The sequence below is a fragment of the Nycticebus coucang genome, chromosome 4 (genome assembly GCF_027406575.1).
Source record: "Nycticebus coucang isolate mNycCou1 chromosome 4, mNycCou1.pri, whole genome shotgun sequence".
Lineage (NCBI taxonomy): Eukaryota > Metazoa > Chordata > Mammalia > Primates > Lorisidae > Nycticebus > Nycticebus coucang.
The window spans coordinates 42,195,951-42,223,835 of NC_069783.1; the positions used below are offsets into that span (position 1 = coordinate 42,195,951).

At 44.8% G+C, this 27,885-nt stretch overlaps 1 protein-coding gene across 2 annotated transcripts; it reads right to left on the reverse strand.

Annotated features, from left to right (window-relative positions):
• Nucleotides 1-864: 864 nt before the first annotated feature.
• ABCG5 (ATP binding cassette subfamily G member 5) lies at nucleotides 865-27,788 on the reverse strand. 2 transcript variants are annotated; one of them, XM_053589521.1, is made up of 13 exons: nucleotides 27,541-27,788; nucleotides 26,848-26,969; nucleotides 21,197-21,333; nucleotides 21,025-21,123; nucleotides 16,708-16,840; nucleotides 14,454-14,593; nucleotides 13,008-13,137; nucleotides 11,549-11,762; nucleotides 11,244-11,449; nucleotides 10,195-10,333; nucleotides 7,559-7,744; nucleotides 2,194-2,306; nucleotides 865-1,481 (listed from the first exon to the last, which is right to left on the reverse strand). In XM_053589521.1, exons 1-13 carry the CDS (start codon nucleotides 27,663-27,665, stop codon nucleotides 1,288-1,290), a joined length of 1,938 nt encoding a protein of 645 aa, XP_053445496.1. In that variant the 5' UTR covers nucleotides 27,666-27,788; the 3' UTR covers nucleotides 865-1,287. The 2 variants fall into 2 exon arrangements, with proteins under 2 accessions (XP_053445496.1, XP_053445498.1); XM_053589523.1 differs by having other exon boundaries at nucleotides 865-1,477; nucleotides 2,190-2,306.
• Nucleotides 27,789-27,885: the final 97 nt, after the last annotated feature.

A 27,885-nucleotide genomic window follows, 5' to 3' on the forward strand; every position in this document is an offset into this window, starting at 1 on the left:
TTTAGCCAGCCCAGGCCAAATTCAAACACGCAAGCCTCGGTGTCAAGCTGGGGCCCTACTCACTGAGGTATGGGCGCTGCCTGTATATGGACTTTAAATAACATCTGCTCTCCAACCTTAAAGAAGTCATTTTTCAGTGCATACACTTTGTCTAGTAATGTTTACTTTTAATTCTATAAGCAAATGTAGCTAAAAGTGAAAAATAGCAAACTAATCTTTAAAAACACCACCAGAGGTTTGTCTGGTGTGCTGTGTTCCCATTCAGCCCTTTCCTACAGTTTTTAAAATTTTAACCCTCAGTAAACTCCTTGGGTGCTCTGTATCAGCAGTGTTCATCATCCATCTGTCCAGCATCCTCTCTGTGTGATCAGGTAACTCAGCCCCTTCATGTGAACATTACCCGTAAGTATGGGTTTCTTGTGTTTGCTTTTGTTTTTTGAGAGAGGGTCTCTCTCTGCTTGGACTAAGATGCAGTGGCATCATCATAGCTCACTACTATCTCAAACTCCTGGGCTCAAGCGATCCTCCTGCCTCAGCTTCCTGAGTAGCTGGGACTATAAGCACCTGCCCAGTTAGTTTTTCTATTTTTTGTAGAGACAGGGTCTCACTTTTCTTCAGGCTAGTCTCAAACTGCTATCCTCAAGCAATCCTCCTGCCTCAGCCTCCCAAAGTTGGGAGTAACATGTGTGAGCCACTGTACCTGGCCAAGTATGGGTTTTAAATGATAACAAAGGCTTTCTTACCCAATTCTGCATGATGTGTTCCTTCTATTAAACCCACAACTCCTTTTCTGTTACTTACAGTCAATAATCATTCAAACATTTTCTTTTTACCGAATCCTATATAAAATGTAAGCATAATAGGTTTTAGAATATAAATTATTTATTTTTTTTACAAATTCTGACAAAAATAGATCTACAGGTACCCAGTGGACTAAGCAAAACATTGCTAATACAGTAAGCATAATTTTTGAAACTGACTTGTTTTTCTGTGTCTAGAACAAAGAAAACAAATAGTCATACTGGTTTTCCATAGATTTATGAATGATTATTTACATTCTTGGACCAGCTCAGTCACGTATACCACATATCCCTGCAAGTTGAAATAGCTAGGGACTATGAACGTTTCCCATTGCATTCAAGATCCAAGGGACCCAAATGGAGTCTCAATGGTTAAAAAACTATAGATGTCCTATCAAGAAACAAATATATGGCATCCTATGTCAGATGTTCAAAGCAGTCGTACACATCCAGCAGCTTAAATCCCATTTTCCCAACAATATTTTCACTATCTACTAATGAAATGATCCCTTATTTTAAAAACAACTATTCCTAGGCTGACAAGAACTGGAATAAATGCATATAAAGCCAGAAAATTCGTTGTGAATCTGGATGTTGCCCCCGGGCAGGTTTTCTCAATGAATTGAATTCCTTGAGTAGAAGTACACACTGGATGTAGTGTCACAGAACCATTTGAGCTGCCTGCCAAGGAAAAGAGTAACAAAGTCAGCTATGATACATCTCAGGTAATTTAATCAACAAATATTTGCTCTGCTAAGTACCTTACTTCACGAAAGACACAAGACATTTTAGAAAGCCCAGAATTCACAATTAGGTAGACCATGGGTGAGTTCTGGGCCTTGACTGCCTTTGAAAAGGGAAATGGGTTTATTTCCATTTGGGGTATAGATTAATTACTGTATTCTTGATAAAAACCCAAGATCACTTAGCACTGAATATCCTAAAGTTATTGACATTATCCTCTAAAAATACTGAGGACCTTGTCATGTTCTGGGGACTGAGGTATAGACTTGTGAACAATGGCTTTACTTGGCTATATGCTATTACATTTGGGGGAACAAGAAGACACTTCAGCCTGCCTAGATATGTTTAGTAGATATAGGAACTGAGTCTACCCAGAATATACTGTAATTTACCGCAGGACACTTAAGGGCTGTCATTTTCTAATAACATCAAATGGCAAGCTGCTGACCTCGAACAGGAAACTAACTTGACCACTGCTTATTTTCTTTTATTTTAAAAATCACAGAAAAAATGTTGGACCCTTATTTCAAAGCTAAGTTTTTAATTGACTTATTATAAAATATAGATTTTATTTCAAAAACATATTTTTTCAGAAAATTGCTTTCTCAGAGTAATGTGTGAAAATAATATTCCAAAATAGAATACTTACCACAAGTGAAATTCTGTCCATAGAACTCATTGACTATAAGAATCTCACTGCAATATTTTTGGAATGTAAAATAACCAATGACTTTAAAAGGAATAGGCATTTCTTGTACGTTTCTTAAGAAAAAGAAAAAAAAAGAGAGATAAGTTCAATAGGCTAGAGTAATAGTCCTACCAAATAAAAACAAAAGCAATCCTAATTTTGTTTTCCAACATGAATAGTGTTGTCTATTTCACTGTTATAAGAATTATGCTCAATGAATCCCCAGCAATAAAAAAAAATTATGCTCACTATAAAAACTTCAAATAATACTGAAAAATACAAAGAAATACCATTGCTCAGAAATAACAACTGTTAACATTTTGATGATATTTATATGACATATGTACGTGTTTATACAATTTTATATAAATGGGGTTAAACTTTTGAGTTTTTCTTCCAATCATACAACTCAGACATCCTTCCAAGTCAGTAAGCAGAGCACTTTGTCATTTTTAATCAGTTTGGTGGCCCATTATCGTAGAGGCCTTAACAGTCCTCTCATGACCAATTAGTGTCTACTTTTTTTGGTAAGCACCATTGATAAAACAAAACACACACCTAACACATATATCACTGGAGGAAGATAACTGTGATTAAACAGATTTGAAGGCGCTAGTGTATAAAGTGAGAACTAACCCAGAGTACAAAGGGGAAAGGAAGGAGAGAGCAAGCAAACATCTACTCTGGAAAGGAAGGAAGTCTCTTCTCCAGTCATTCCAGGAGAAGCTTTATGCTGACACTGAACAGTTTCTATCAATCAAAAAATATAAAATTCTGGCTCGGCACCTGGAGCACAGTGGTTATGGCGCCAGCCACATGCACCAAGAGTGGCGGGTTCGAACCCAGCCAGGACCAGCTAAACAACAATGACAACTGCAACAAAAAAAAAAATAGCTGAGCGTTGAGGTGGGCACCTTAGTCCCAGCTACTTGGGAGGCTGAGGCAAGAGAATCACTTAAGCCCAAGAGTTTAAGGTTGCTATGTGCTATGATGTCATACTACTCTACAGAGGGCAACATAGTGAGACTCTGTCTCAAAAAAATATATATATGTACATATATACACATATGTATATAATTCTATTTGTAAGGCACTAGTTCTAGGTGCTTGAGAAATTCAAAAGAAATATTATATCCCTAAACTCACAAGGTTGTTAGGAACATAAGATATATACCCTTAAAACTATAAAAATACATAGTAGTGACTCCCTGTGCCAAGAAAGTATAAAATACTAGTGTGCCCAAGATGTTCTTGTATTTAGTATTTATGGTTCTATCTATTCCCAAGTGACCTTCAGACTCCATGACTTTTAGTTATTGGCAATTTCTAAGGCACAAAATTGAATTAACCACATTGAGAGACTGCTAATTGAAAAGGATAGGTGGGACAGGGCGATGTGGCTCATGCCTGTAATCCTAGCACTTTGGGAGGCCAAGGCAGGTGGATTACATGAACTTAGGAGTTCAAGATCAGCCTGAGCAAGAAAAAGACCCTGTCTCTAAACAGAAAATATTAGCCGGGAATGGTAGTGGGTGCTTGGTCCCAGCTACATGGGAGGATGAAGCAGGAGGATAGCTTGAACCCAGGAGTTTGAGGTTCCTGTGAGTGAGCTAGGCTGACGCCGTGGCACTCCAGCCTGGAGCAAGAGAGTGAGTCTCAAAAATCAAACCAAAACAAACAACCCCCCCTCAAATGACAACCCCTATCCCCCCCAAAAAAAACCCTGAAAAGGATAGGTGGAAATCTAGGAAGGAATTAAGGGAAGAAGAGGGACATTCTAGGAAGGCAGAAGTAGTATAAGCACAGACATGTCCAGGGTGGCATTATTGGACTGACCGGACCAGAAAGACTGGAGCAAAGGATCAAAGGATCTGAAGTAGGAGTCGTAGGAGGTGAGTTTGCAACAATAGCTGGAAACCGCCATTGCAGGTTCTTGAAATGAGTGATGTTGAATGACCATAAAGCCCAGGCTGGAGTGCCATGGCATCAGTCTAGCTCACAGCAACGTTGAATTCCTGGGCTCAAGTGATACTCTCCCTCAGCCTCCCAGTAGCTTGGACTATAAGTGTCCAACACAACACCTAGCTAATTTTTTCTATTTTTAGTAGAGACAGGGTGTCACTCTTGCTCAGATTGGTCTGGAACTCCTGAGCTCAAGGGCTCCTCCCACCTCGGCCTCCCGAGGCCTCTTAAAAAATCAATGTTTTAAGAGAAATAATGTGACACCAACAAGTAGGATGGACTCCGGTAAGGGCAGAGTGAAAACAACAGAAGAGATAGCAGGCTTTAGCACAAGTTCAAGTATGAGATGACAAAGTCTGGTACAAAGATGGCCACGAAAGAATGGCTGCCCAGTGACTGGAGTGCCCCTTCTTTGAGGTAGGACCCATGCACTGTCATTTCTCCTAGAACCATACAGGGATAAATGCAGAATGAATACTCTATTTGCATTTGTGGTTTGCTATCAGAAAAGAAAAGCAACATGATTTGGTGGCCGATCCAGTGTGGACACAGTTCCAAGAAAGAGTCATTCATTTATTCACTCAAAAAAGAATTTTTACAAACTTAATTGGTTCAAAGCCATTGGCTGGCCACAGAATAGGACGTTAATGATGAATGAGACACAGCTGCTGCCCTCAAGAGGCTGACAATCCATTAACTATACAGCAAGACTGTCTGTCACAGGAGACAGTACTGCACCTGGGGGGCTGTGAGAGAAAACAAAGGGGACTTCCAAAGACAGCACCTCTAGCCTTGAGAGCAACAGCCCGGCTTTGTGCAGGTGGCAGGGGGAGACAGCAGGGGAAGTGGAAAGAGGAACCACAGTTCTTACAGTGTTCACCGGCACTGTCCAGGTGATGTCATTAAACGGGGGAAAGACATGCACACTTTACCTCTTATGAAACAGTGTGATCTTAGTTTTATTAAAAATTATATAAAAGTCAGCAAGATACACAACAAAAGTCAATTCTGGTTTGCAGTATTTAGGTTAACTTTTGCTTTCTCCCACATACCTTTTTATATTGTGTGCGCTTGTTTTCCAAAGAACTTACATTATTTTGTAAACAGAAAGAAGAGCAAAGCTGTTTTCATTCATGTTTAAAGGAGGAGGGAGCCGATAGCACCCGTGCTGCAGGCAGTTCAGTTAGATGACAACTTGACGGGAAGTGTAAAAGGAGTGACTGGGAGGGTGAGGTGGCCTTCAAGATGGGTTTCAATTCAGGGAGGGGCATGGGTGGGGTCCCTGCGACCCCTTGGGGTGTTAAGATTTTGCAAAGCATCCAAGACCATTTAGTAGTGTTGGCCACTGCCTTCTTCTCAAAAACAATTAATCCCCTTTTCCTAAAAACCAAATACAGATGCTCTTCGACTTATGACAAGGTTGCATCCCAATAAACCCGTCATTGACTGAAAATATCATGAGTCGAAAGTGCATTTCATGCACCTCCCTACCAAACACAGCCTAGCCTGGCCTACCTTAAAAATGCTCAGAACATTTACATTAGCCAGTTGGGCAACATCATCCAACACAAAGCCTATTTTATAATAAAGTGTTGAACAGCTCAAGTAATTTACTGTACTGAAAGTAAAGGACAATGTTGTCTGGGTACTCGATGTACAGTTTCTACTGAATGCATTATTGCTTCTGTACCGTCATAAAATAAAAAATCCTAATTCAAATCATGTCAGGAACTGTCTATACATGACATTGTGCCAGATTGATTCAAATGCAATATAATATATAATAATTTTATAATATGAAAGGGAGATGCTGCCCAAGGTTAGGTCTATATCTTGCTGACTTGATTCTGTATGCCTAGGATGATTTGATTTGTGTATTTTTCATAGATGCTAACAATCTACTTAAGCAACATAAGCAAAGATAATGGAATGGTGCCGGTGTAAAACATATCCTTCTTGATTGATCAAAGTCTAGCTCACTATGCTTTAGGATATCTCACCTTTATATAATTCACTACAGTTACAATGTTTCACATTGATTATCTCATTTGCTTTTTATGACCCCTTGAAGTAGGTGGGCTAAGAGAGTTAGCTCCATTTCATAAAAGAGGAAGCTAATTTAGATAACAAAAGTGACTTGCCTGTGGCCTTTGGCAGCTAAATGGTAGAAGACTAATTCCTAGATCAGCCCTCTTTGGGGAGTCATATGCATCATCAGAGAGTCTCTCTATAGTGCTGAGACTTGAGCCAGGTCAAGTTTGAGCTTAGTTTTCTTATCTGAGAGTTAAATAATTAAACATTTTCATATATATGGTTGGGCATGGTGGCTAACACCTGTAATCCTATCACTCTGGAAGGCTGAGTAAGTGGATCACTTGTCCTCAGGAGTTCAAGACTAGCCCCAGCAAGAACAAGACCCTGTCTCTATTAAAAATAGAAAAAATTAGCTGGTGGTTGTGATAGGCACCTGCAGTCCCAGCTACTCAGGAGGCTGAGGCAAGAGAATTGCTTGGACTCAGGAGGCTGAGGTTGCTGGGAGTTAGGCTGATGCCACAGCACTCCAGCCTGGGGCATTTTTTTGTTTTGTTTTGGTTTGGTTTTGGTTTTGGTTGTTATTGTTTTGCTATTCGATTTTTAAGTCAAAGGAACAACTTCAACCTCCATCAAGGACCTATAGTTTAGCTACTAAATTCCGTATCAGCCTCCTGGAATCATTTTTACATCCTTTATGCTACTGCTTTTAAAAAATGTATGTGTATGTATCTATTTTTTCTTGGTTATGAAATTATGCTCTTCTGTTTTAGAACACTTATAAAGTACAGAAATATGAAGAAAAATTAAATATCATCAGAGATGATTACTGTTAATTTTGGTACATATCCTTTAATTCCTGATACTTTTTTGAGCAAACTTTTATCCTGTGGGCTCTTTTCTTACCTATCTAGTAAGAAAGGTAAGATCTTTGCTTACCTTTCTAGTCTTAAGTCCTAAAAATAACTGCGAACTGAGAACTGCAGACTCAGTTGCACCAGGTAAGAAATGAACTAACAGACACGCTATTTAGCCTGTCGTATGGGCTGTGAGTTTTTCTGGAGCAACCAGAATGGTTTTCCTCCTCTTAGTATAATGGCTAAAGACATGTGAACCATATCAATAACATGCTCATTTTGTCATTTCCTGTCAATAAGAAAGAGATTTTATTGAACAAATGATGAATAGTTCAATGTCTAAGACAATAATGATTAGCCAGATAATATCTTTAGACAGTGCCACATAGGTCTCTCTGGAATTCCTTTATCAATAATCCGGTAGTCATCAATAACAAATTATTCCGATCTAAATTCTCTGAATTGTTATATCTTACCTGACAAATCCAGATCCAATAAGCATCCCAGCGATGGACAGCAGAGCCACAATACTGTTGACTATATTTGGGTTTTGGACAATGCCAAGTAATACAAGGGTTAGAAATTCACCAATTAAGTGGGGGGCCAAGAGAGCAACAGAGAAATATCCAAATCGGGCGACCTCAGGATACAAGTTCAGAGTCCTAGAACAACATACAGTCTTTAGTTTCTTCTCCAAGAATTATCCTTTAAGAAAAATACCACACCTGCCTACTATGAATAAATCTTAGTGGGAGGAGGAGTTTGCAGGGGAAGCCAAACACCTCTCGAAAGGCTTTTTCGAAACAGAGCCAATATTTACCACCCTTTTTACACGAAATTGTTTCTGTGGGCTCCAATTCAATGGGAGCCACCTAACCTCTTTTATAGCTTCTAAAGCGCTCATAGAAAATACTAAATTACTTAGACCACAGTCACAAGTAACTATAGTAAATGGGTTGATGAACTGTCCAGACCATAAATTAATTACCACGTTCTGCATACCTAGCACCAGGCCTGCCCTAATGTCAAGGATTCGCCCACCCCCCTTCTCAGCTGCTCCTCCCTGCACCTCATTCCAGCATGAAAACCCCTCACTTCTTCTGGAGCAGGTCAGCCCTCCTCAGGCCTACTCCACTCTTGTCTTTTCTCCCACCAACCCCTTCCATTGCTTTGACCTTCACTTTCATATAAACAAACCATCCTATCTCCATGTCCCTTTCCTCTTACGTTCCATTCACCAGATTCCATTTCCCTGGTGAATAACATGTCTTCATTAGACCTGGTGCTCTTTCTTCCATTTGTAGAGTAAGGAAAAGAAGTTGACGTGTCTTACACCCAGCCCTCCTCACCATTCTTCAAGGCCATCCACCTTTCCTCTTATACAAATCATGAAGTGTGCTTATATTATTAATTACCTTGTGGTCTTCAGTGACATTTAAAACATTCCTACACCTTTGTTGATTTTGTAGCATCCAGACTGGGTCATTCTTTCCATTCCCATCCACTATCATTTTTCTGTAGGCCCTTAACCTTCTTGATGAGCCATCAACGTCAGTGTCTCCTGATTGCTAATGTCTTCAATTCTGGTGGCTCCATCTACCTGATCACTCAATATGCCGTGGGCTTAAATATTGCTCAAAACTGTTCTACTTGACTGGCACACCTCTTGAGCTTGGGTCATAACTACAGGAGGGACTCTACCTAACAAATGCAAATATTTTGACCTGGTTCTTTGTACCCTCACGTTAACCCGAAATTTAAAAAAACAAACTCTTCTACTTCCAAGATTACAGATTGTGATGACACCCTCTCTGATTGTGGCCTCCTATCTCTCACTTCCACAATGCCCTCACTGCCACAGCTCCTTGCCCCTGTCTGCTATTCATTTCTTATTTCAATTTTTTACAATAAAAAGCATAAGTCCTATGATCTAGCACCACTGATTTGGTAAGTTCTTACTCCTTAGCACATTCCATCTTTCATGGCCACTGCTCTGCTCTTTCTGCCATTGTTTGTCTCACTGGGGACCCCACTCTCTCACTTAAGGAACTGTGATGTCCAAGGTCTATTGCTGTACTACATGGATCCACCCTGCCACTTGGCCTCAGCTGGCCCCGCACCACTAAGCTTCCCTGATTGTGTCGGGTTTCCAGTGGTGTGCCCACTATGACTGATGAAAACCCCACCTTAACCCCTCTCCTTCGGTCTGCCGCCACAGTGCTCAGCAGGTGAATTCACCTTCCATATTATGAATTTCTTGCTCTCCTCATCATCTCCATTTTTCATCCTCTTTCTTCCTTATCTTTGCACAATGTAACCCTGGGTGCCCACATCTGTGAGCCCACGTTATTCTGATTCCCCTGTCTCTACCTTGGTCTACTCTGGAACCTTGACCTTTGATTTATACCAGTTTAGGCTGTATTTTCATCTACTCTCAATCTAATGTTTTCTCATGATTACCACATTCCAAAACAACCATTCTTTGAGCTTGATAATCATTTAAGCAACCTGCCCTTCTTCATCCTACCCTATATGTCCAAGGTTCTCAAAACAGCATCCGCTTCCTTTATCTCACTCCTCATTCCCTTGTAAACCTTACTTGCACCTCACTACTCTACCGAGGCTCTTTTTGGAAGATCATAATGACCTCCTCAGCTTACACCTCACCTCCTTTACCCTCTGCAATATTGAAGAGTTTGCTACATCTCCTTGAAATTCTTCCCTCCTTCTCTCTGATGCTGCCCAATCCCGATCACCCCTGGGCCTCCTTCGTCAGCCTGCTGTCCTCTTCCCACCCTTATACACACTTGGGACGACTTCAGAGTCCTCCCCCCATGGCTGTGGGACATAGTGTTCCTTGACTCTGTAGTCTTGTTGGTTTGCTCTCAGGTCCAATGCACGTTGTGCCTCAGGTTGGGTTATTTACAATAAAATAGATGTCCTGAAAGATGTGACACTGCACCAGACAATGACGGGCAAAATGCAGGTCATCCAGGGCAGAGAATATGGACTGTTCACTGGGAGCTCTCCCCCCACAGGTGCCACTGGCGCTCTGTGACTGCATGGGGGGCCTGGCCCCAGCTGGACCGAATGACCCTGAACATGCCCTTACCAGTAGGACACACTGCTGAAAAGCACGGTGGCAACAATGCTGAAGGGGAGGACGTGCAGCACATAGGCCAGCAGCATCTGCCACTTGTGGTATAGGCCATCCTGGCTCTCCTGGTCGCTGACAGCTCGCAGCACGGGGACTGGGGATGGAAGGCAGATTTTAGAACAGTCACCACACAGCTGAGGGAAGGAGGGCTCACCCAAGCTGACCTTAAGGAGTGTCAGGGCTGGGTGGTGAGAAGCATCTGGGCAGGTCCCCTAGTCATGCAAGGAGGGGACCTGCCATCAGTAAGGCAATAAATACCATTCCCCCCAAATCTACACTCTACCTGAAATGCATTATGGCTGCAAAAGATATCATGATTTATTTCATTCTTTCTTGTCACCAATTCAAGAAAAGTACATGCAAAGGGGACATGAATGAGTGACTTGAAGCACCTTGTCCCCTTTTTGTGCAGGATCTGGGCACACCAGCAACCTGCATTTTATACTTGCTCCACAGGGCCAGGGAAGCCTGGGGAATGTAGAGAGCCTGGGAAATTCACCTCTGTGGCTGACTTTGCAGAAGCATCCTCCTTCCCTTTCATTGCCTGAACTTCGGTGTTACATTTCAGGAATCCCATTTCCTGCATAGACTGTAACATCAGGCAGGATATTGCATCTGGATTCCCACTGAATTTGAAAATTAGGAGCTGGCTGTCCTAAAATAAAAAGGAAACTAATGGTGCAAAGTTGGCCTGGAAGCTGGGCTGCCATGTACTGGGCATCCTAATGGCCAAGATACCAAGGACTATCTTTTGAAAGAACTCTTCCTACCCCACTAGTACATCATAACTTCAGGTTTCCCTGGATCCTTAGACCCTCAAAGAGATCCACTTGGTGAGCTAATTCACACTAAGCTGTTAGTAACTTGATAGTTACCTTGCCCCGGTGAATCTGGAGAGGGCTAGGTGTGACTCGGAGAAATAGCCTTATGCTGGTGGACTTGTATAAGGTCACAGTTGGAGAGGGGAGATACTTAGGGAGAAAGGGGTGCACATGGGCACTTACACAGATTCACAGCATTGAGCATGCCTGTGTATGGAGTGGCACCCACAAACTGGTACAGGAGACCCACGCGATCCTGGATAGCACCCTTGAGCACATCATTCTGGACCCGCAGAACGAAGAAAATGAGGAATAAACCCATGACCAGATTCTGAAGGAGACGCATCATCACTGCCAACTTATTTCTCAGTAAGTTTCTCGTCACTCTCCTGAAAACCAAATAGCTCCGCTTTAATTACTTTCTGAACATTATTGGTGGATGTCTAAAGACCTAAAATGGGCCTTGCTTGCATTTTTCAGGCTCTTACCTCAAGAGAACACCCAGTTTAGAGAACACTCCAGGAGAATCTTTGGTTTTGAAAGGCACCATTGGCAATGTTTTCAGGTGTTTTGTTCTTTCGATGTTCTCCAAAGTTTTGTGATAAATGTTTGATTTTTTGTAGGCAGATTCAATCATCTGGACTCTTTTGTAGGTTTCTATTTCCCGTTCTTTGCTTTGCGTATCCACTGATGTCAGGTCCACTAAAATTTTTTCCCAAAAAGATATCACCCATATGTGTTTAAAAGTACATATATATGTATATGCCAGGGATAATGTTTCATCATTGATACAGGAGTACTAGCCATACTATCCCATGGCTTGTTATTAAGAATAAAATAAAACTTGTTATTAATGTCCACTTATAAAATCAGAATATTTTAAGGCTACCCAGCAGGGCCATGAGGATCCTACTGGGACTGTCTAGAAGGATCCAGAAGCCCAGCTGATTTTTTTCTGACAAAGCAATAGTGCACCAATTAAGAGAGATCCCCCACCTCATTTTTTTTTTTTTTTAGAGATAGAGTCTCATTTTGTTGCCCTTGGTAGAGGCCGTGGCGTCACAGCTCACAGCAACCTCTAGCTATTGGGCTTAGGTGATTCTCTTGCTTCAGCCTCCCGAATAGATGGGACTACAGGTGCCCACCACAACGCCTGGCTATTTGTTGTTGTTGTTGCAGTTTGGCCAGGGCCAGGTTTGAACCCCATGGTATATGGGGCCGGTGCCCTATGCACTGGGCCACAGACGCCGCCCCATTTTTGTTTTTTGTTTGTTTGTTTGTTTGTTTTGAGACAGAGTCTCACTCCGTCATCCAGGCTAGAGTGCCATGGTATCAGCCTAGCTCACAGCAATCTAAATTCCTGAATTCGAGTGATCCTCCTGCCTCAGCCTCTAGCGTAACTGGGACTAAAGCTTCCCACCACCACGGCTGGATCATTTTCTTTAATAGAGATGGGGTCTCACCCTTGCTCAGGCTGGTCTTAAACTCCTGAGCTCAAATAATCCTCCCACCTTGGCCTCCCAGAGTGCCCCACCTCATTCTTTTTTTTTTTTTTTTGGAGAGACAGAGTCTTACTTTATGGCCCTCGGCAGAGTGCCGTGGCCTCACACAGCTCACAGCAATCTCCAACTCCTGGGCTCAAGCAATTCTCTTGCCTCAGCCTACCGAGTAGCTGGGACTACAGGCGCCCGCCACAACGCCCGGCTATTTTTTGGTTGCAGTTGGCCGGGGCCGGGTTTGAACCCGCCACCCTTGGTATATGGGGCCGGCGCCCTACTCACTGAGCCACAGGCGCCGCCCACCCACCTCATTCTGATAGGTGAAAAGTATAAAACACCAAAACAAAAGCAAAAATAAAACCCCATAGCACTAGTGTCATCCAGGCAGAAATCTGAGATGAGAATGTTTTAAAAAATTCATGATGGGGAATGTGAGAGAAAAACTTACTACAGAAGTCGAAAGGGTTTGAATGTTCAGGGCAAGGGTAACCGCAGCCATTGAAGAAATCAAGCATTTCCCCTGGTGTACCACAGAACACCAACTCTCCGAAGCTCAGGATGGCGATTCTATCAAAGAGCTGATGGGACAACAGAGGGAGTTAGTGTGTGATCAGGTCTCCATGTCCCTGTGGGAAATACATTTCCAAGCATCGGTCCTTTGATTGCTTTGTCCATGTGTCAGTGTTCCTGGGGACACTCCAACTTGTCAGCCTGGGCTGGCACTGCAGATCACGCTGCGTCCCATCCTGAGGTCCATAGAACACTGGGGCAGAGAACAATTGCTGGCCTGAGTCTACGTCCCAGCCACGCCAAGGAAGTGACGTTGGGCAAGCTGGGGTGGCTGTTTGTTTTTTGTTTTTGTCTTAAATCTCAGATGCTTGTCTATAAAAAGCAAATAATAGCTAACTAAAAAGATATTGGGAGGACAAAGAAGGTTTTTGGAAGGAAATCTATATGGTTTAATGGGAAAATATAGCCTTTGAAGCCAACTCCATCATGAATGACAATTCTAGCTTTTTTCTTTCTTTGTTTGTTTTTTGTTTTTGAGACAGAGTCTCACTATGTTGCCCTGGGGAGAGAATGCCATGGTGTCACAGCTCACAGCAACCTCAGACTCTTATGCTTAAGCAATTTTCTTGCTTAATCTCCCAAGTAGCTGGGACTACATGTGCCTGCCACAACGTCTGGCTATTTTTTGTTGTTGTTGCAGTTGTCATTGTTGTTTTAGCTGGCCTGGGCAAGGTTTGAACCTGCCAGCCTTGGTGTAGGTGGCCAGCGCCAGCCACCCTCTAGCTTTTTACTGATATTGGCTCAATTATGAATCATTTCTATTTCATTCTTTCCTTTTTTTTCTTTCTTTTCTTTTCTTTTCTTTTTTTTTTGAGACAGCGTCTTTGTTGCCTTGGGTAGAGTGCTGCTCACAGAAATCTCAAACTCCTGGGCTTGAAGTGATTCTTTTGCCTCAGCTCCCCAGAGTAATTGGGATGACAGGTGCCCACCACAACACCTGGCTTTTTTTTTTAGAGATGGGGTCTTGCTTTTGTTCAGGCTTGTGTTGAAGCAGCTGCGGAGCTCAAGCAATCCACCTGCCTCAGCCTCCCAGAGTGCTGGGATTACAGGTGTGAGCCACTGCGCCTGGCTCATTTCACTTTTTCCTCTGTGAAGTGGATATACTGATATCCATCTCACAGGATGGGACTGCTGTGCAGATTAAAGGAGCCAGAGCACAGAAAGTATCTGGAAATGGGAGGGGCTGAAAGAAGTGAGTTTCCGTTCTTTGCACTTTTCTCAGGAGCTGCTGGTTCCAATTGTTTTTGCACTAACCCTGCCCCTGCCCCCACCATTGCTAGCTCAGCACAACATATACCCACCCTTGCCAAGGTGAGCCGCTTACCTGGAAGAGCTCGGAGCGGGGCTGGTGGATGGTGAGCACCACGATGCGGTTCCTGCGAGCCAGCTCTGCCAGCAGGACGACTATCTGATTCGCAGTCATGCAGTCTAGGCCAGTGGTCGGCTCATCAAACAGCATGACCTCTGCCAGCAAGGAGGGGCCAGACTTCTGAGCCACTGCAGAGCCCAGGCTGTATGCTTCAGACTCAGATTGTGAACAGTCCCTTATTAAACCGTTGTACTCCATCCAAATGGTGCTTGGTGACAAGTGGCTGCTAATAAACTGACTTTTAGCCTGAGCCTGGGAGGAAGGACCTGACTCTGGAGGGCCTAAATCCCAGCTCCTAAATCCCCTCAAGGGAGGGAACGGGGGCTCAGTGACATCAAGCCTCTAGCAGGGTATTGTGGACTGTCTGGGCTCTGTCCAGGGGACCTTGACAGGGAACTAGAGCTGACAGGCTGGCACCAAGTTGTTTTGAAAAGGCTGAGAAGAGGCTGTTTAAAAAGATAAAACCCCGGGCGGCGCCTGTGGCTCAGTGAGGAGGGCGCCGGTCCCATATGCCGAGGGTGGCGGGTTCAAACCCAGCCCCGGCCAAACTGCAACCAACAAATAGCCGGGCGTTGTGGCAGGCACCTGTAGTCCCAGCTGCTCAGGAGGCTGAGGCAAGAGAATCGCATAAGCCCAAGAGTTAGAGGTTGCTGTGAGCCGTGTGACGCCACGACACTCTACCCGAGGGCGGTACAGTGAGACTCTGTCTCTACCAAAAAAAAAAAAGATAAAACCCCATTTCACATTTGCAGCACTTTCCAACACTAACAGGGTCTTTGCACTGCAAAAAACAAAAACAAACAAAAAAACACTGACCCACAAACAAGGTTGCAGTGTGGCTGGCATTGAGGTCCTTTAGAGGGTTTAACTGAAACTTATTTCTACCCTAAAATGTCAAGGGGGTGGGCACAGTGGCTCATGCCTGTAATCCCAGCACTCTGGCAGGCCAAGGCAGATTGCTTGAGCTCAGGAATTCGAGACCAGCCTGAGCAAGAGCAAGAGCAAGATCCCATCTCCACTAAAAATAGAAAAACTAGTGGGGCGTTGTATGGCAGGTGCCTGTAGTCCCAGCTACTCAGGAGGCTGAGGTACAAGGATCTTTTAAGCACAAGAGTTTGAGGTTGCTGTGAGTTATGATGGTACTGTGCCTTTCACCCAGAGTGAGAGTCTGTCTGGAAAAAAAAGAAAATGACAAGGGCTCTTAAAAGTATCTATTTCCGGCTCGGTGCCCGTAGCACAGTGATTATGGCGCTGGCCACATACACCGAGGCTGGCGGGTTTGAACCTAGCCCAGGCCAGCTAACCAACAATGACAACTGCAACAAAAAAAAGCTGGGCATTGTGGGGGACACCTGTGGTCCCAGCTACTTGGGAGGCTGAAGGAAAAGAGAATTGCTTAATGGTTCTGTATCCGTAGCACAGTGGTTACAGTGCCAGCCATGTACACCAAGGATGGTGGGTTCAAATCCAGCCCAGACCAGCTAAACAACAATGACAACAGCAACAACAACAAAAAATAGCCGGGCGCTGTGGCAGATGCCTGAAGTCCCAGCTGCTCGGGAGGCTGAGGCAAAAGAATCTTTTAAGCCCAAGAGTTTGAGGTTGCTGTGAGCTGTGATACCATGGCACTTTACCAAGGGTGACATAGTAAGACTATCTCAAAGAAAAAACAAAAACCATCTATTTCCCATCCATCAACCAAGCACCACCTGAAGAAAAGGCAGTCCTGTCTCCCACAGTGTAAAGTAAGTACCCAGATGCAACGTGTCCTCTCCCAGGGGCATGTGAGTGGTGAGGCTTCCCCCGGGGGTGGGGAAAATGACTAAACCCAGCAGGGAGGGGTAGGGGATCCCTTTCCCATAAAATATACTTTTGAGTATATCACTCAAATTCACTTGGAGTCATACCCAAACTCACTGGCTTGCTTTCCCCAGCAGACAAAGCAGTGCTGCTCTGGTAGAAGTAAGGATTCATGGAATGAGCAAATGCAATGTCAAGTCGGAGAGCTGTTTTGTACTGTGCTTGGGTGAGGTGATAGCATCAGGAAAGGAAGTATCTGGCATTTCCAGAAAAACTGGGTCCCCAGTATGAATGATCTCAGTAATTTCAGTTACACCCAAATTCTCCCCAAATGGGAAATGTGAAGAAAGGGCTAAAGACACACAGGAGACACTCAGGCAGCAGCTCGCAGAGTTCGGGTCCCACTTACTGGGGTCCTGGAGGAGCTGGGCTGCGATGGAGACTCGGCGCCGCTCACTACTGGAGATGCCCCCCCGATTGTAGTTGCCAATCAGTCGGTCTGCCACATGGCTCAGACTCAGCTCTGCCATGACCGCCTCCACCTATGGGAGACACAAACTCCAGGAAGGCTGGACTTGCTGTGGCTGCTATTTTAATGCAGGGGCTGGGGATGACTTGGGAGAGGGTAACACACCTCCCAAGACTGCATGGGCCACTTCCAGACTCACCATATCCCGGGGAAAGCAAGCCTTTAATAATAATATAATCCAATTTGGTTTAAATCATAATATAATAAATGTGCCGGATTTAAATAAATAATGTGACTTTTTTTAACTCCCTAAGCAACTATTATAGTTGTTTCAAAGAAATTCACCAGGAAACAATGGATTCTTCAGTGAACTCCTGTTTTCAGATGCCACAGTCAGGGCAGCCCATACGGAAAAATCCCCCAAAGCAATAGTTAAATATGGCTTATTTTTATAAGTGTTTGGGCTTTGAAACTTTACTATAATAAATGGTTTATATGTTTAAGAAATCCAGTGTGATTTGAACTAAACCATATTTCCCCTATATAACCCAAATAAGTCCTACAGTCCCATGTGGCCCAATCTCAGTGTGATTTTGCCTCAAAGTAATATAACCCAGCTATCAAAAATAATTAAAAATAATTACATTCTTTACTTGATTTCTTTAAGGACTTTAGAGGGGACTCAGTTTATAACCCACAGCCACGCTTAAAATTCCCTTTCCTCTAATTTTCCTCCCTCTGTATATGCCTTGCAGCTCCCATTTCCTCCTTCCTCATTCCTAACTCTCCCACATCAAAACAGCTAGAAAAAAACATTCTTTACTAACTTTCTAGTCAAGAAGCTTAGCCTTTTCCCTCCTTCTCCCTCTTTTCTTCCTCTACTTATCTCCTGAGGACCTGTTCAAAAATCTCTATATCTAGTCCTCCCTTACTGATTATCCAGATCTGCAAAGCTCTTGGGGAAAGCAGAGAGAAAGACCCTGAGATACTTATATGGGGATGAGTTTAGTTCCCAAACACCTGTAATGAGACTGTGTTACTTTTATAATGAAAACAGAAATAAAAACATTGCATCAAAAAACAACAGCAACAAGTGAGACTGGAATAAAAGAGGATGATTTATGGAACAAAATTCCAGAGAAGGGTGGGGTTAACAGCATAGATGAAGATTTGACCAACAGAAGGGACATATCTGAAATAGATATGAAGGGAGAATCAGAAGGTTAAAATGCATTAATGAATGACTATGATATGTTCCAGAAAAAAGAAGGGTCTCCTCTTGCCATCAGAGTAGAAGGATTCTAGAACTGAGCTTTGCCTGACAAGGTCTGATTTCTGTGCTCTCCAGGCAGCGTAGATTTCTGAGCCTCCTCCTCATCTCTCCACAGCATCAAGAAAGGAGTAAGCTTGCCCCTCCTGGCTCAGATGGGGAGGACAGAGAAGATATTTACCTTATTCGTCTCAGATGTTTCATGTCCCAGCAGGAAGCCTCTCCCATATTTTGTAAACACTGTTGGAAACGGGCTTCACAGACTCTTGGAAGAGACCACTGGGATCATCAAGTCCAACCTTTCTTTGTTCTGTGCTTCCACATAATCTGATCTGTTTCTCATGTCAACCCCAGGGGAGATAAATTATTATTATATTTACTATACAGGGAAAAACAGGCTCTCTGAGAGGTCCATTATTGCCCAGGGTCCTGCTGTTATCAAGTGGCAGAGCCAGGATTGAGAGTAGGACTGACGGGCTCTCTCAGCTGGTCCATGAAGTACATGGCTTAGCCGGATGCCCCGCAGACTCGGCCTGCCCACTCGGTCATGTTCTATTTTCAGGCTCTTCCAAGGACAGAAGCAAATCTGCCATGCTGTCTCCTCTATTAAATGGTCAGAACTTTATACCCTGTGGACTGGATTTGCTCCAAAAGGACTCTCAAGCAGGGAAAGGTCTGTGCTAGCAACTTTTACAGGACATTTAGAGACTGCCTGTGCCACAGAGAGAAACCATTCACTAGGGGGAAAAGTTTGCCATCCATCTATTCCAAAGTACCCGTGAATTTTCCAAATATTTATGCAAATATGTGCATTTTCTGGGGAAGGGCCCAGTGGCTTTTTCAGATTCTCTCCATGGAGATACATGTGTGAATGAGTCACTAATTCAGAAGTCTCTCTTCATGAGTTCGTATCTCCCACCCAAATACCAATAGGGTCTTCTCTCTGCTACTTTGGAAATAGAAATACAAGAGCAAGCAGAGAGAAGTCTGCAGAGGGGCTGCAGGGCCTGGCTCCTCACCTGCCACTCATGGTTGGGCCACCAGCCGTGTGAACATGGCTGTGCACACAGAGCCTGCCCCACGGGCTGAGCTCCCACGTCACATCCTCTTCTCAGACCACATGGGGCTCAGGGAGGCCTGATGGAGTTCCCACCCTAGCTCTGATATTCTTAGATGTCTGATCTTAATCTCCTTGGGTAGCACTTTCTTATTCTGCAAGATGGAGATTAGGACTCCCTTGGGGTTGATGTCAGAAGGAAACCAGCTAGATTTGAGAACACAGTATAACCTTGAGAAGTAGCAAGAACCTCGCAGTACCTTCTGAGCATTCTAAGGTAACGTTCAGGCACGAGACAGAGTCAGGCTTCTCTCTTTGAGGCCAATGGTCCTTCTTGAGGGCCAGACCCCTCTAAGACTCCTCTAGAGTGAAATCTACCCCCTGAATTGTACAGGATTCTCAAAAAAGAAAGACTATGTCTACTACCCTAGGGCACCCCAACACCTAAGCTGCTCTCAGGAAGCTGTGCCCCTTGGAAGATGGCACATCTGTCATCGGTTCCCTGGATGCTGCCAGAAAGGAGGCAATGTTTCCAGGTAAGGTCCGAGTGGGTTTCCTGTGGCAGACTTACCACTGTACATTAAGGTTAGAATCTAGAAGGAGTTGACCTTTCAAGCTTCTTCCCTAATTGTCTTTTTTTTTTTTTTGTAGAGACAGAGTCTCACTTTATGGCCCTCGGTAGAGTGCCGTGGCCTCACACAGCTCACAGCAACCTCCAACTCCTGGGCTTAAGCGATACTCTTGCCTCAGCCTCCCGAGTAGCTGGGACTACAGGCACCCGCCACAACGCCCGGCTATTTTTTGGTTGCAGTTTTGGCTGGGGCTGGGTTTGAACCTGCCACCCTCGGTATATGGGGCCGGCGCCCTACTAACTGAGCCATAGGCGCCGCCCTTCCCTAATTGTCTTAATCCAGTTTGGATGAGGAACGTTGAAGATGCCTCAAAACAAGCTGAAATATTAGTGGGGAAAATAATCATACCTGTGTAAACATGCAGCTTGTAGAATAGCACTGTTCCCGCAGAAAGACAAGGCAAGCCTTATACAGGATTAAATATTTTCATGGCAATAGTTTAAAAGTAAAACAAGTGAAATTAATTTTAATAATATTATTTATAGCCAAACTATAATTTTTTTGACCTGTATTCAGTATTTTTTTTTTTTTTGAGATAGAGTCTCACTATGTTGCCTTCAGTAGAGTGCCAGGGCATCACAGCTCACAGCAACCTCAAACTCTTAGGCTCAAGCAATTCTCTTGCCTCGGCCTCCAAAGTAGCTGGGACTACAGGCGCCCGCCACAACGCCGGGCTTTTTTGTTGTTGCAGTTGTTGTATTTTGTTGTTGATGCAGTTGTTTAGCTGGCCCCCGACCAGGTTGGAACCTGCCACCCTTGGTGTATATGGCTGGTGCCGTACCCACTGTGCTACAGGCACCAAGCTGTATTCAGTATTATCTTTTTTTTGAGACAGAGTCTCACCATGTCGCCCTTGGTAGAGTGCTGTAGCAACACAGCTCACAGCAACCTCCAACGCTTGGGTTCAAGCGATTCTCTTGCCTCAGCCTCCCAAGTAGCTGGGATTACAGGCACCTGCCACAATGCTCGGCCATTTTTTGGTAGTAATTGTCACTGTAGTTTGGCGGGCCGGGCTGGATATGTGGCCAGCGCCCTATCGACTGAGCTACAAGCGCCAAGCCTGTATTCAGTATTTTTAACATTACCTACGGCCAAACTATCTTTTTGACTTGTATTCAGTTTTTTTACAAATTCGTGGCGAGCTATTTCACATTCTGTTTTTTCAGACTCCATGTCTGGAATCCAGTGTGTATCCCGCACCCAGAGAGCGTCTTAGTCGGTACTAGTCACATTCCAAGCCCCGGAAGGCCCGTGTAGAGGGGACGGCGGGGGCCCAGAGCCGCCCTCGTTGCACCCACCTTCTCCCGGAGGAAGCCCGGGGGCCCGCGGCGGACGGCCAGCAGCGCGGTGTAGCGCAGGGTCTCCCGCACCGTCAGGCTGCTCAGCAGCGTGTCGCTCTGCGGGACAGGGGCAGTCAGCATCGCCTGGCCCTGGGCAGGACGGCAGGGCAGGGGCGGGGGACACGCCCACCTGCAGGACGCAGGAGAAGCAGTCCTGGAACTGCTCTCGGCGCAGGGCCCGGCCGTTCACATACACCTCCCCGAGGAAGGTCCCCTTGCGCCGCAGCCTCCCCGACATGGCGTCCAGCAGCGTGGTCTTCCCAGAGCCTGCGGGGCGACAAGAGGAGGCCCTGGTGGGTCCCTCCCTGATGCTCCGTGACGGCCTTGCATGACCCTCCTGATACCCCGCGTGGAGACGTGACCTCAAGAGCCAGCCCGAATTTGTTCTCTCCTTAACCTCACGGGTCCAACTCTGACGGCACGAACTAATCTCTGGTTTACTCCCTGACCAAGACCGCGCTATGAGGCCTTTCACTCACCCACGTCGAGGCTGAAGGGGCTTTGTCTGCTTATTTGCTGTTAAAACCGTTGGGGTTGAAAAACAAAATACTTATAGGAGCAGAGTAAAAGGAAAGCCAGGCCTCTTGGAAACATTTGGATCCTAGGACATCTGAATTTTTTTCTGTGGTCCCCGGGGTCATCTGGTTGTAGCTGGATGTGGGTGACATTGCCTAGGGCTGGGCCAATGAAGTGTGTTCTGAGGATGGGCAGCATCAGCGTCCTGAGACCCTGTGAGACGCAGTCCAAGGCCCAACCCCAGGCCTGCTGAATCGAGATGGAGCAGCTCTTGGCCACAGCCTGCACTGAGAGCCCTGGGCATTTTTGTCCCTAAAAGCCTTCCATAGGGAGGGGAGGGAGGGGGGAGAGGGGCAGAGGGAGGATGATTGGTGGGATTACACCTGCGGTGCATCTTACAAGGGTATATGTGAAACTTAGTAAATGTAGAATGTAAATGTCTTAACACAATAACTAAGAAAATGCCAGGAAGGCTATGTTAACCAGTGTGATGAAAATGTGTCAAACAGTCTATAGAACCAGTGTATGGTGCCCCATGATGGCATTAATGTACACAGCTATGATTTAATAAAAAAAAAAAAAGAGATTTTTAAAAACCTGGAAATTTAAAAAAAAATAATAAAATAAAATAAAAACCTTCCCATGGAGGAGTTTAGGGAGTCAACTGCTCAGTGCTTGAGGTGACTGGAGGATGACATTTTCACTGGTTGGCTTTTTTCTAGGGTTAGAGGCTGGGTGATGCCTTTAGGATAAGAAAACAGCAGGCTCCTCTCAGGCTTACTGGACACAGCTTTACATGGGCCCAGAGCTGATAGGGGCAGCACAGACTATGTCAGGCCTTTTGTATTCAAGGCTGCAAAGAAGTCAGAATTAATAACAGAGGAAATAGGCAGGAAGTTCTGAACTATCTGAGAAGACAGCAAGAGAATTCTACTGAGGATGAGAAGGCTTGTGCAGAGCCAAAGAGAAGATCTTTCATTCAAATATTTTAAAGAACCACGTGTTGCTATGAGGGGTACAAAGATAAATAAGCTTCTGGGACAGTTGTCTCTTCTAACCCATAAATGACAAAACTCAGAATTATCCCCAGTGTGTTCAGGGGGAGGTCGGAGTGGGAAAAAGGAAGAACAATTACAAAGAAACAAAATAGGACTTCACAGAGGCTTTCAAAACGTGTCCTGTGATTTCCCAGGCAAGATCCGAGGCCTTGGGTGTGGTTCCTCCAACAAAGCTTCCCACGCTTTACATTTCTGGAATCCAGAAATGGATTTTTTTTTTCTTTTGAGACAGAGTCTCACTTGGTCACCCTTGGTAGAGTGCTGTGGCATCATAGCTCACAGCAACCTCAAACTCTTGAGCTCAAGTGATTCTCTTGCCTCAGCCTCCTGAGCAGCTGGCACTACAGGCATCCATCACAATACCCGGCTCTTTTTTAGGGGTCTCACTGTGGTTCAAGCTGGTCTTGAACCTGTGAGTTCAGGCAATCCAACAGCCTCAGCCTCCCAGAGTGCTGGATTTATAGGCATGAGCCACCGTGCCTGGCCACATTTCTGGAATCCAATCTCAATTCTGGCAGGGGCTGCAAATATCCTGCATCTGTAACTCCAGCTCCTCCACTACAACGAAACTGACCTCATTGGGGATATCAAGGCTGCTTTATTGTTGCCAAATCCAGTGGATACCACTCTTGGTTCCCCAAACAGAACTACTCAACCAAGTCATTTGTAAATCTAACCCATAGCAGCTCTAAAAAATCATTAATGATGTTTTTGTTGTTTTAAGCTACTAAGTTTGGGGATACTTTTTATTTTTTTTACATAGAAATAGATAACTAATTCTGGTTTTTAAACATAGGTCAAATATTTATTAACTCATTAATGAGAGAAATAGCAAGATGACAAAGCTCATCCAAAAAAGAATATGAGAAATTTGTATGTGTATATATGTATAATCATTGGAGAAAGGAAGGTTGGAATAAGGTAGCAAAGTTAGACACGAAAATGATTAATTCCCTACATGGCAATAAAACCATGATATTTGGGGTTATCTTCTCTAATAAGAGCAAAATCATTTGTAGCTAAATAATCTGCAAGGAAACACCTATTCCAGAGTCTTGGCCTTAATCAAAAGCAAATAGTGAGTCAAACAAGTTGGCTTTCCCCTGGAGTGCTAGGTGGTCCCAGACAAGCCTGCACCATGCTCTACTGGGATTTTGAGCACCTAAGTCATCTTTTACCTCAGTAATAAAGATTTGAAGACAATGTTGCTTCAGATAAGACACCTAATGAAATCATGCCATTTTATGAAACACTGTAATTCATGGTATTAATTTGTTTACTCATTTATTGTAAAAAAAAAGATTTACTAAGCATCTATTATGTGACTGACCCTATTCTAGGTGTTAAGGATACAATAGGAAAAAAAAAAAAGACACAGTGGTTCATGTCTGTAATCCTAGCACTTTGGGAGACTGAGGTGGAAAGATCACTTGCGGCCAGGGGTTTAAAACCAAGCTGAGCAAAAGTGAGACCCCCCCCCAATCTCTACAAAAAATAAGAACATTAGCCTGGTGATGCATGCCTATAGTCCCAGCTACTCAGGAAGCTGAGGCAGGTGGATTACTTGAGACCAGGAATTTGAGTTGCAGTGAGCTATGATGACACCACTGAATCCTAACCAGAGTGACAGAGTAGGATTATGTCTCAAAAAAAAAAAAAAGCCCGTGCTTTTATGGAATTTCTGTTCCACTGTGGATTCATGTTCAGCATAAAGGGTAGATGTTGTTATAAAACTGTGACTAGGTATATCATCAGAAACCAGCCTGTACCCCTAGATCAAGAGCTTCTCCCACTGTCCTGCTGGGATGTGCATGGCGCATGATGCTGGTCTGGGGGACACAGCTCTGAGACAGTGGAATCCAATTCCCTGTATTTCTGAGAAGGGTGTTACATGCCCCACTGTTTAATTCTACATAAGGACTGCAATAAGGGATGAATTATTATAGGGACAACTCAGCCTCTTTTCTTTTTAAAGGAATACATTTTATTTAGTAAAAGGAAAATCAGAAGGGCAGCACCTGTGGCTCAAAGGAGTAGGGCGCCGGCCCCATGTGCCAGAGGTGGCGGGTTCAAGCCCAGCCCTGGTCAAAAACTGCAAAAAAAAAAAAAAAAAAAAAAGAAAAGAAAGAAAGAAACGTAAAAAGGAAAATCAGAATGACCCCCTGGATGTTATGGTATGTATGTATACATAGTGAGAAATCATTTAAGAAATGTAAATTAGAGCAGTTTTATTTGGTGCTATGGTCTAAGTCATATCTTGAAATCCTCATACCCGAGTATTAGTATTAGGAGTTGGGCATATTAGGAGGTAGTATTGGGAAGTGATTAGGTTTGGGAGGGGCCTCATGATTGAGCTGAGTGTCCTAATAAAAAGGGGCTCAAGAGAGACCTCTGCCCCCTTCTGCCATGTGAGGTTAGGGTGAGAAAATAGCAAGCTATGAGACACCGAATCTGCCATCACCTTGATCTTGGGATTCCCAGCCTCTAGAACTGTGAGAAATAAATTTCTATTGTTAATAAGCCACCCAGTTTATGGTATTTTGTGTTAGCAGCCCATATAAATTAAGATAGCCAGGGAATTCCTTTTTGTTTAATCTGAACAAGTACTATTGCCAAACAGTTATGCACCTGCTATAGCAGGTGAATGGCCATGGATTTAACTCCCTGGGTCTAACGAGGCTGATACTGCCTACATTTTTTTTGAGGCAGGTTTCACTCTGTTGGCTAGGATAGAGTGCAGTGGCACTATCATAGCTCACTGTAACTTCTGATTCTTTGACTCAAACAGTCCTCCCTCCTGAGCCTCTCAAGTAGCTAGAACTACAGGTGCATGCCACCATGCCTGGATCATCATCATCATTATTTGTAGAGACAGAGCCTTTCTATGTTGCCCAGGCTGATCTCAAACTCTTGGCCTCAAATAATCCTCCTGCCTCAGCCTCCCAAAGTGCTGAGATTATAGGTATGAGCCACTGTACCCAGCCCCTGCCCACATTTTATCATAGACTTAAATTCCCCATCTTAATTGAAGAGAGTAATGCAAGTAGAGATTGGGTGGCAATAAATGTCAACAATTTTCAAGCAATAGCTCCATCAAGAGTCTTTTAACCTTAAAATGTGCAGGGTAACCCACAGGGTAGTGGACACTGTGCTATGCCACACAGATCCCCTCTTCAGGGCCAGTGAACCCATTCCCCGGCTGCTGAGGATTCACAGATGTGACCATCCTTTACCCTTGGCCACAAGGAGCTGCCTCACCAAAGTCTACACCCTGGTCCACAGTCATGACCAGCTAAAGTAGGGACACAAAGAGAAACCCTGAATGAAGGCTCTATGTTGTTACTCTGGGAACGTGGAGGAGAAGGATGATGTGGGGGATTGAGTTGGCACATTGATGGCCTCAGTACAATCTGTATTGTTTAATAATTGTTTAATTTAAGAGGGAAAAAGATCCGAAACAAATATAGTATAATGTTAAGATCTGGTAAGGCCTGATCTTAATACATCAACATTTTTAATATTCTATTCTATTGTTAACTGTATGGTTGAAGTATTTCATAATAAAAAAAAGGACCGATTGAATCCAAATATGGGGGGTTAATGGTCATATTTGTCCCTGTTTAATTCCTTTTTTCTGGATTTTTTTTTTTGTAGAGACAGAGTCTCACTTTATGGCCCCCGGTAGAGTGCCGTGGCCTCACACAGCTCACAGCAACCTCCAACTCCTGGGCTCAAGTGATTCTCTTGCCTCAGCCTCCCGAGTAGCTGGGACTACAGGCGCCCGCCACAACGCCCGGCTATTTTTTGGTTGCAGTTTGGCGGGGGCCAGGCTTGAACCCATCACCCTCGGTATATGGGGCCGGCGCCCTACCAACTGAGCCACAGGCGCCGCCCAATTCCTTTTTTCTGTCTCTAGGCAGGGTACAGATGGGGAAGCTGTGTTTACTGAGCACCCCTATATGCCAGGCACTGTGCAAGGGGCCTTCCATACCTTGAAATTTGAATTCACTTACAGATTAGGTGGAATTTTAGGCTCTTCCAAGGGTCTTTCTAAAGATTTCACGTTGATACCAGATTCCATTCACAGTCAGACATGTCAATAAATTTCAAACTTGTGGCCTTACTACAACTTAAGCCCGTTTCTTTACTGTGGATTAGATCAAGCTGAAGCCTGTCTGAGAACTTAGAGAACTCCTTCCCAGCTTACCTGAGCTCCCTAGAATGCACATGATCTGCCCGCTCTCAACGTACAAGGACACATCTTTGAGAATCTGCCGGTTCCTCTGCTTCCAGCAGGATTTGAGGTCCCACCAGGGCCCAGCACGATTGCTTTAAAGGAAAGCCCCCCCGAGAAGGCAAAGGCAACACAGGGTCCAGGAAGGACCAGACCCCTGTCACCCCACTCTGATCCCAGCTGCACCCACCCCAGTTGTCTCTCGACAGGCTCCTAGTTCCAGCCTTGGTGCCCCCTTTTGCAGAGCCTGACAAGCCATGATGGAGGCTGTCAATCATCTGCAGAGAGGGCCTGGCTGGCAATTGCTCTGAATGTCCCCTCTCCGTCTGGCTGGGAGGTAGCTGACCCTGCATTCCTTCCCCATCACATTCCCAGCACCACCATTCCCCAAGCCCCTCCATCCACACAGGGCAGCCACAGACACAGGGGTGCATAGCGGGAGGGTAAGAGGCAGGGGTGCAGGCTGGTCTTTGCTGCTACATTGCTTATGCCTGGGCTGGGCCTGGCTAGAGGAGGGGCGTTCACTGTTGTTCCTAATTTCCCAGATGCTTCTCCTCTTCTCTCCCCATGAGATCCACTGAAGAGCCTCCAGGAAGGCTCCCCAGTGAGTAGGAAAGGCGACAGAGGGGGGTGCAAGCTCCCCGCCTGCTGGCAGGGGCAGCTTACCTGACACTGTAGGAGGCGTGGAGGACACCCAGGCTGTGCCGAGCCTCCTCCGGGGAGCTCTGGGAGCCTCTGCTCTCTGGGAGTCCCAAGGACTCCCTGGGTGCCAGAGATTGGAGGTCACTCATGGCTAGAATGAAGCAGAGACCCACAACTTTTGTGGTGACCTGTCCCTTCCCAGAGTGGTTTCAGCTGAGGACCCCGTGGCAGACTGCCCTGCCTGCTCCTCACTGGCCCCGAACTCCCTGGGAGGCCAGCCTGGAGGCGGAACTGGGATTTGGCCCCAGATGCCGTTATCTGATGAACCTTTAACCTGAGCGTGCAGAATTGCAGACTGCATGGGTGGGG

Coding starts and splice junctions, on each gene's coding strand:
- ABCG5 (XM_053589521.1), bottom strand. CDS start 27,665: ATGAGTGACCTCCAATCTCTGGCACCCAGGGAGTCCTTGGGACTCCCA. Junction 16,841..21,024: donor CGGGCTTCCTCCGGGAGAAG/GTGGGTGCAACG, acceptor TGTCTCCCATAG/GTGGAGGCGGTCATGGCAGA. Junction 10,334..11,243: donor GCTCAATGCTGTGAATCTGT/GTAAGTGCCCAT, acceptor TTCCATCCCCAG/TCCCCGTGCTGCGAGCTGTC.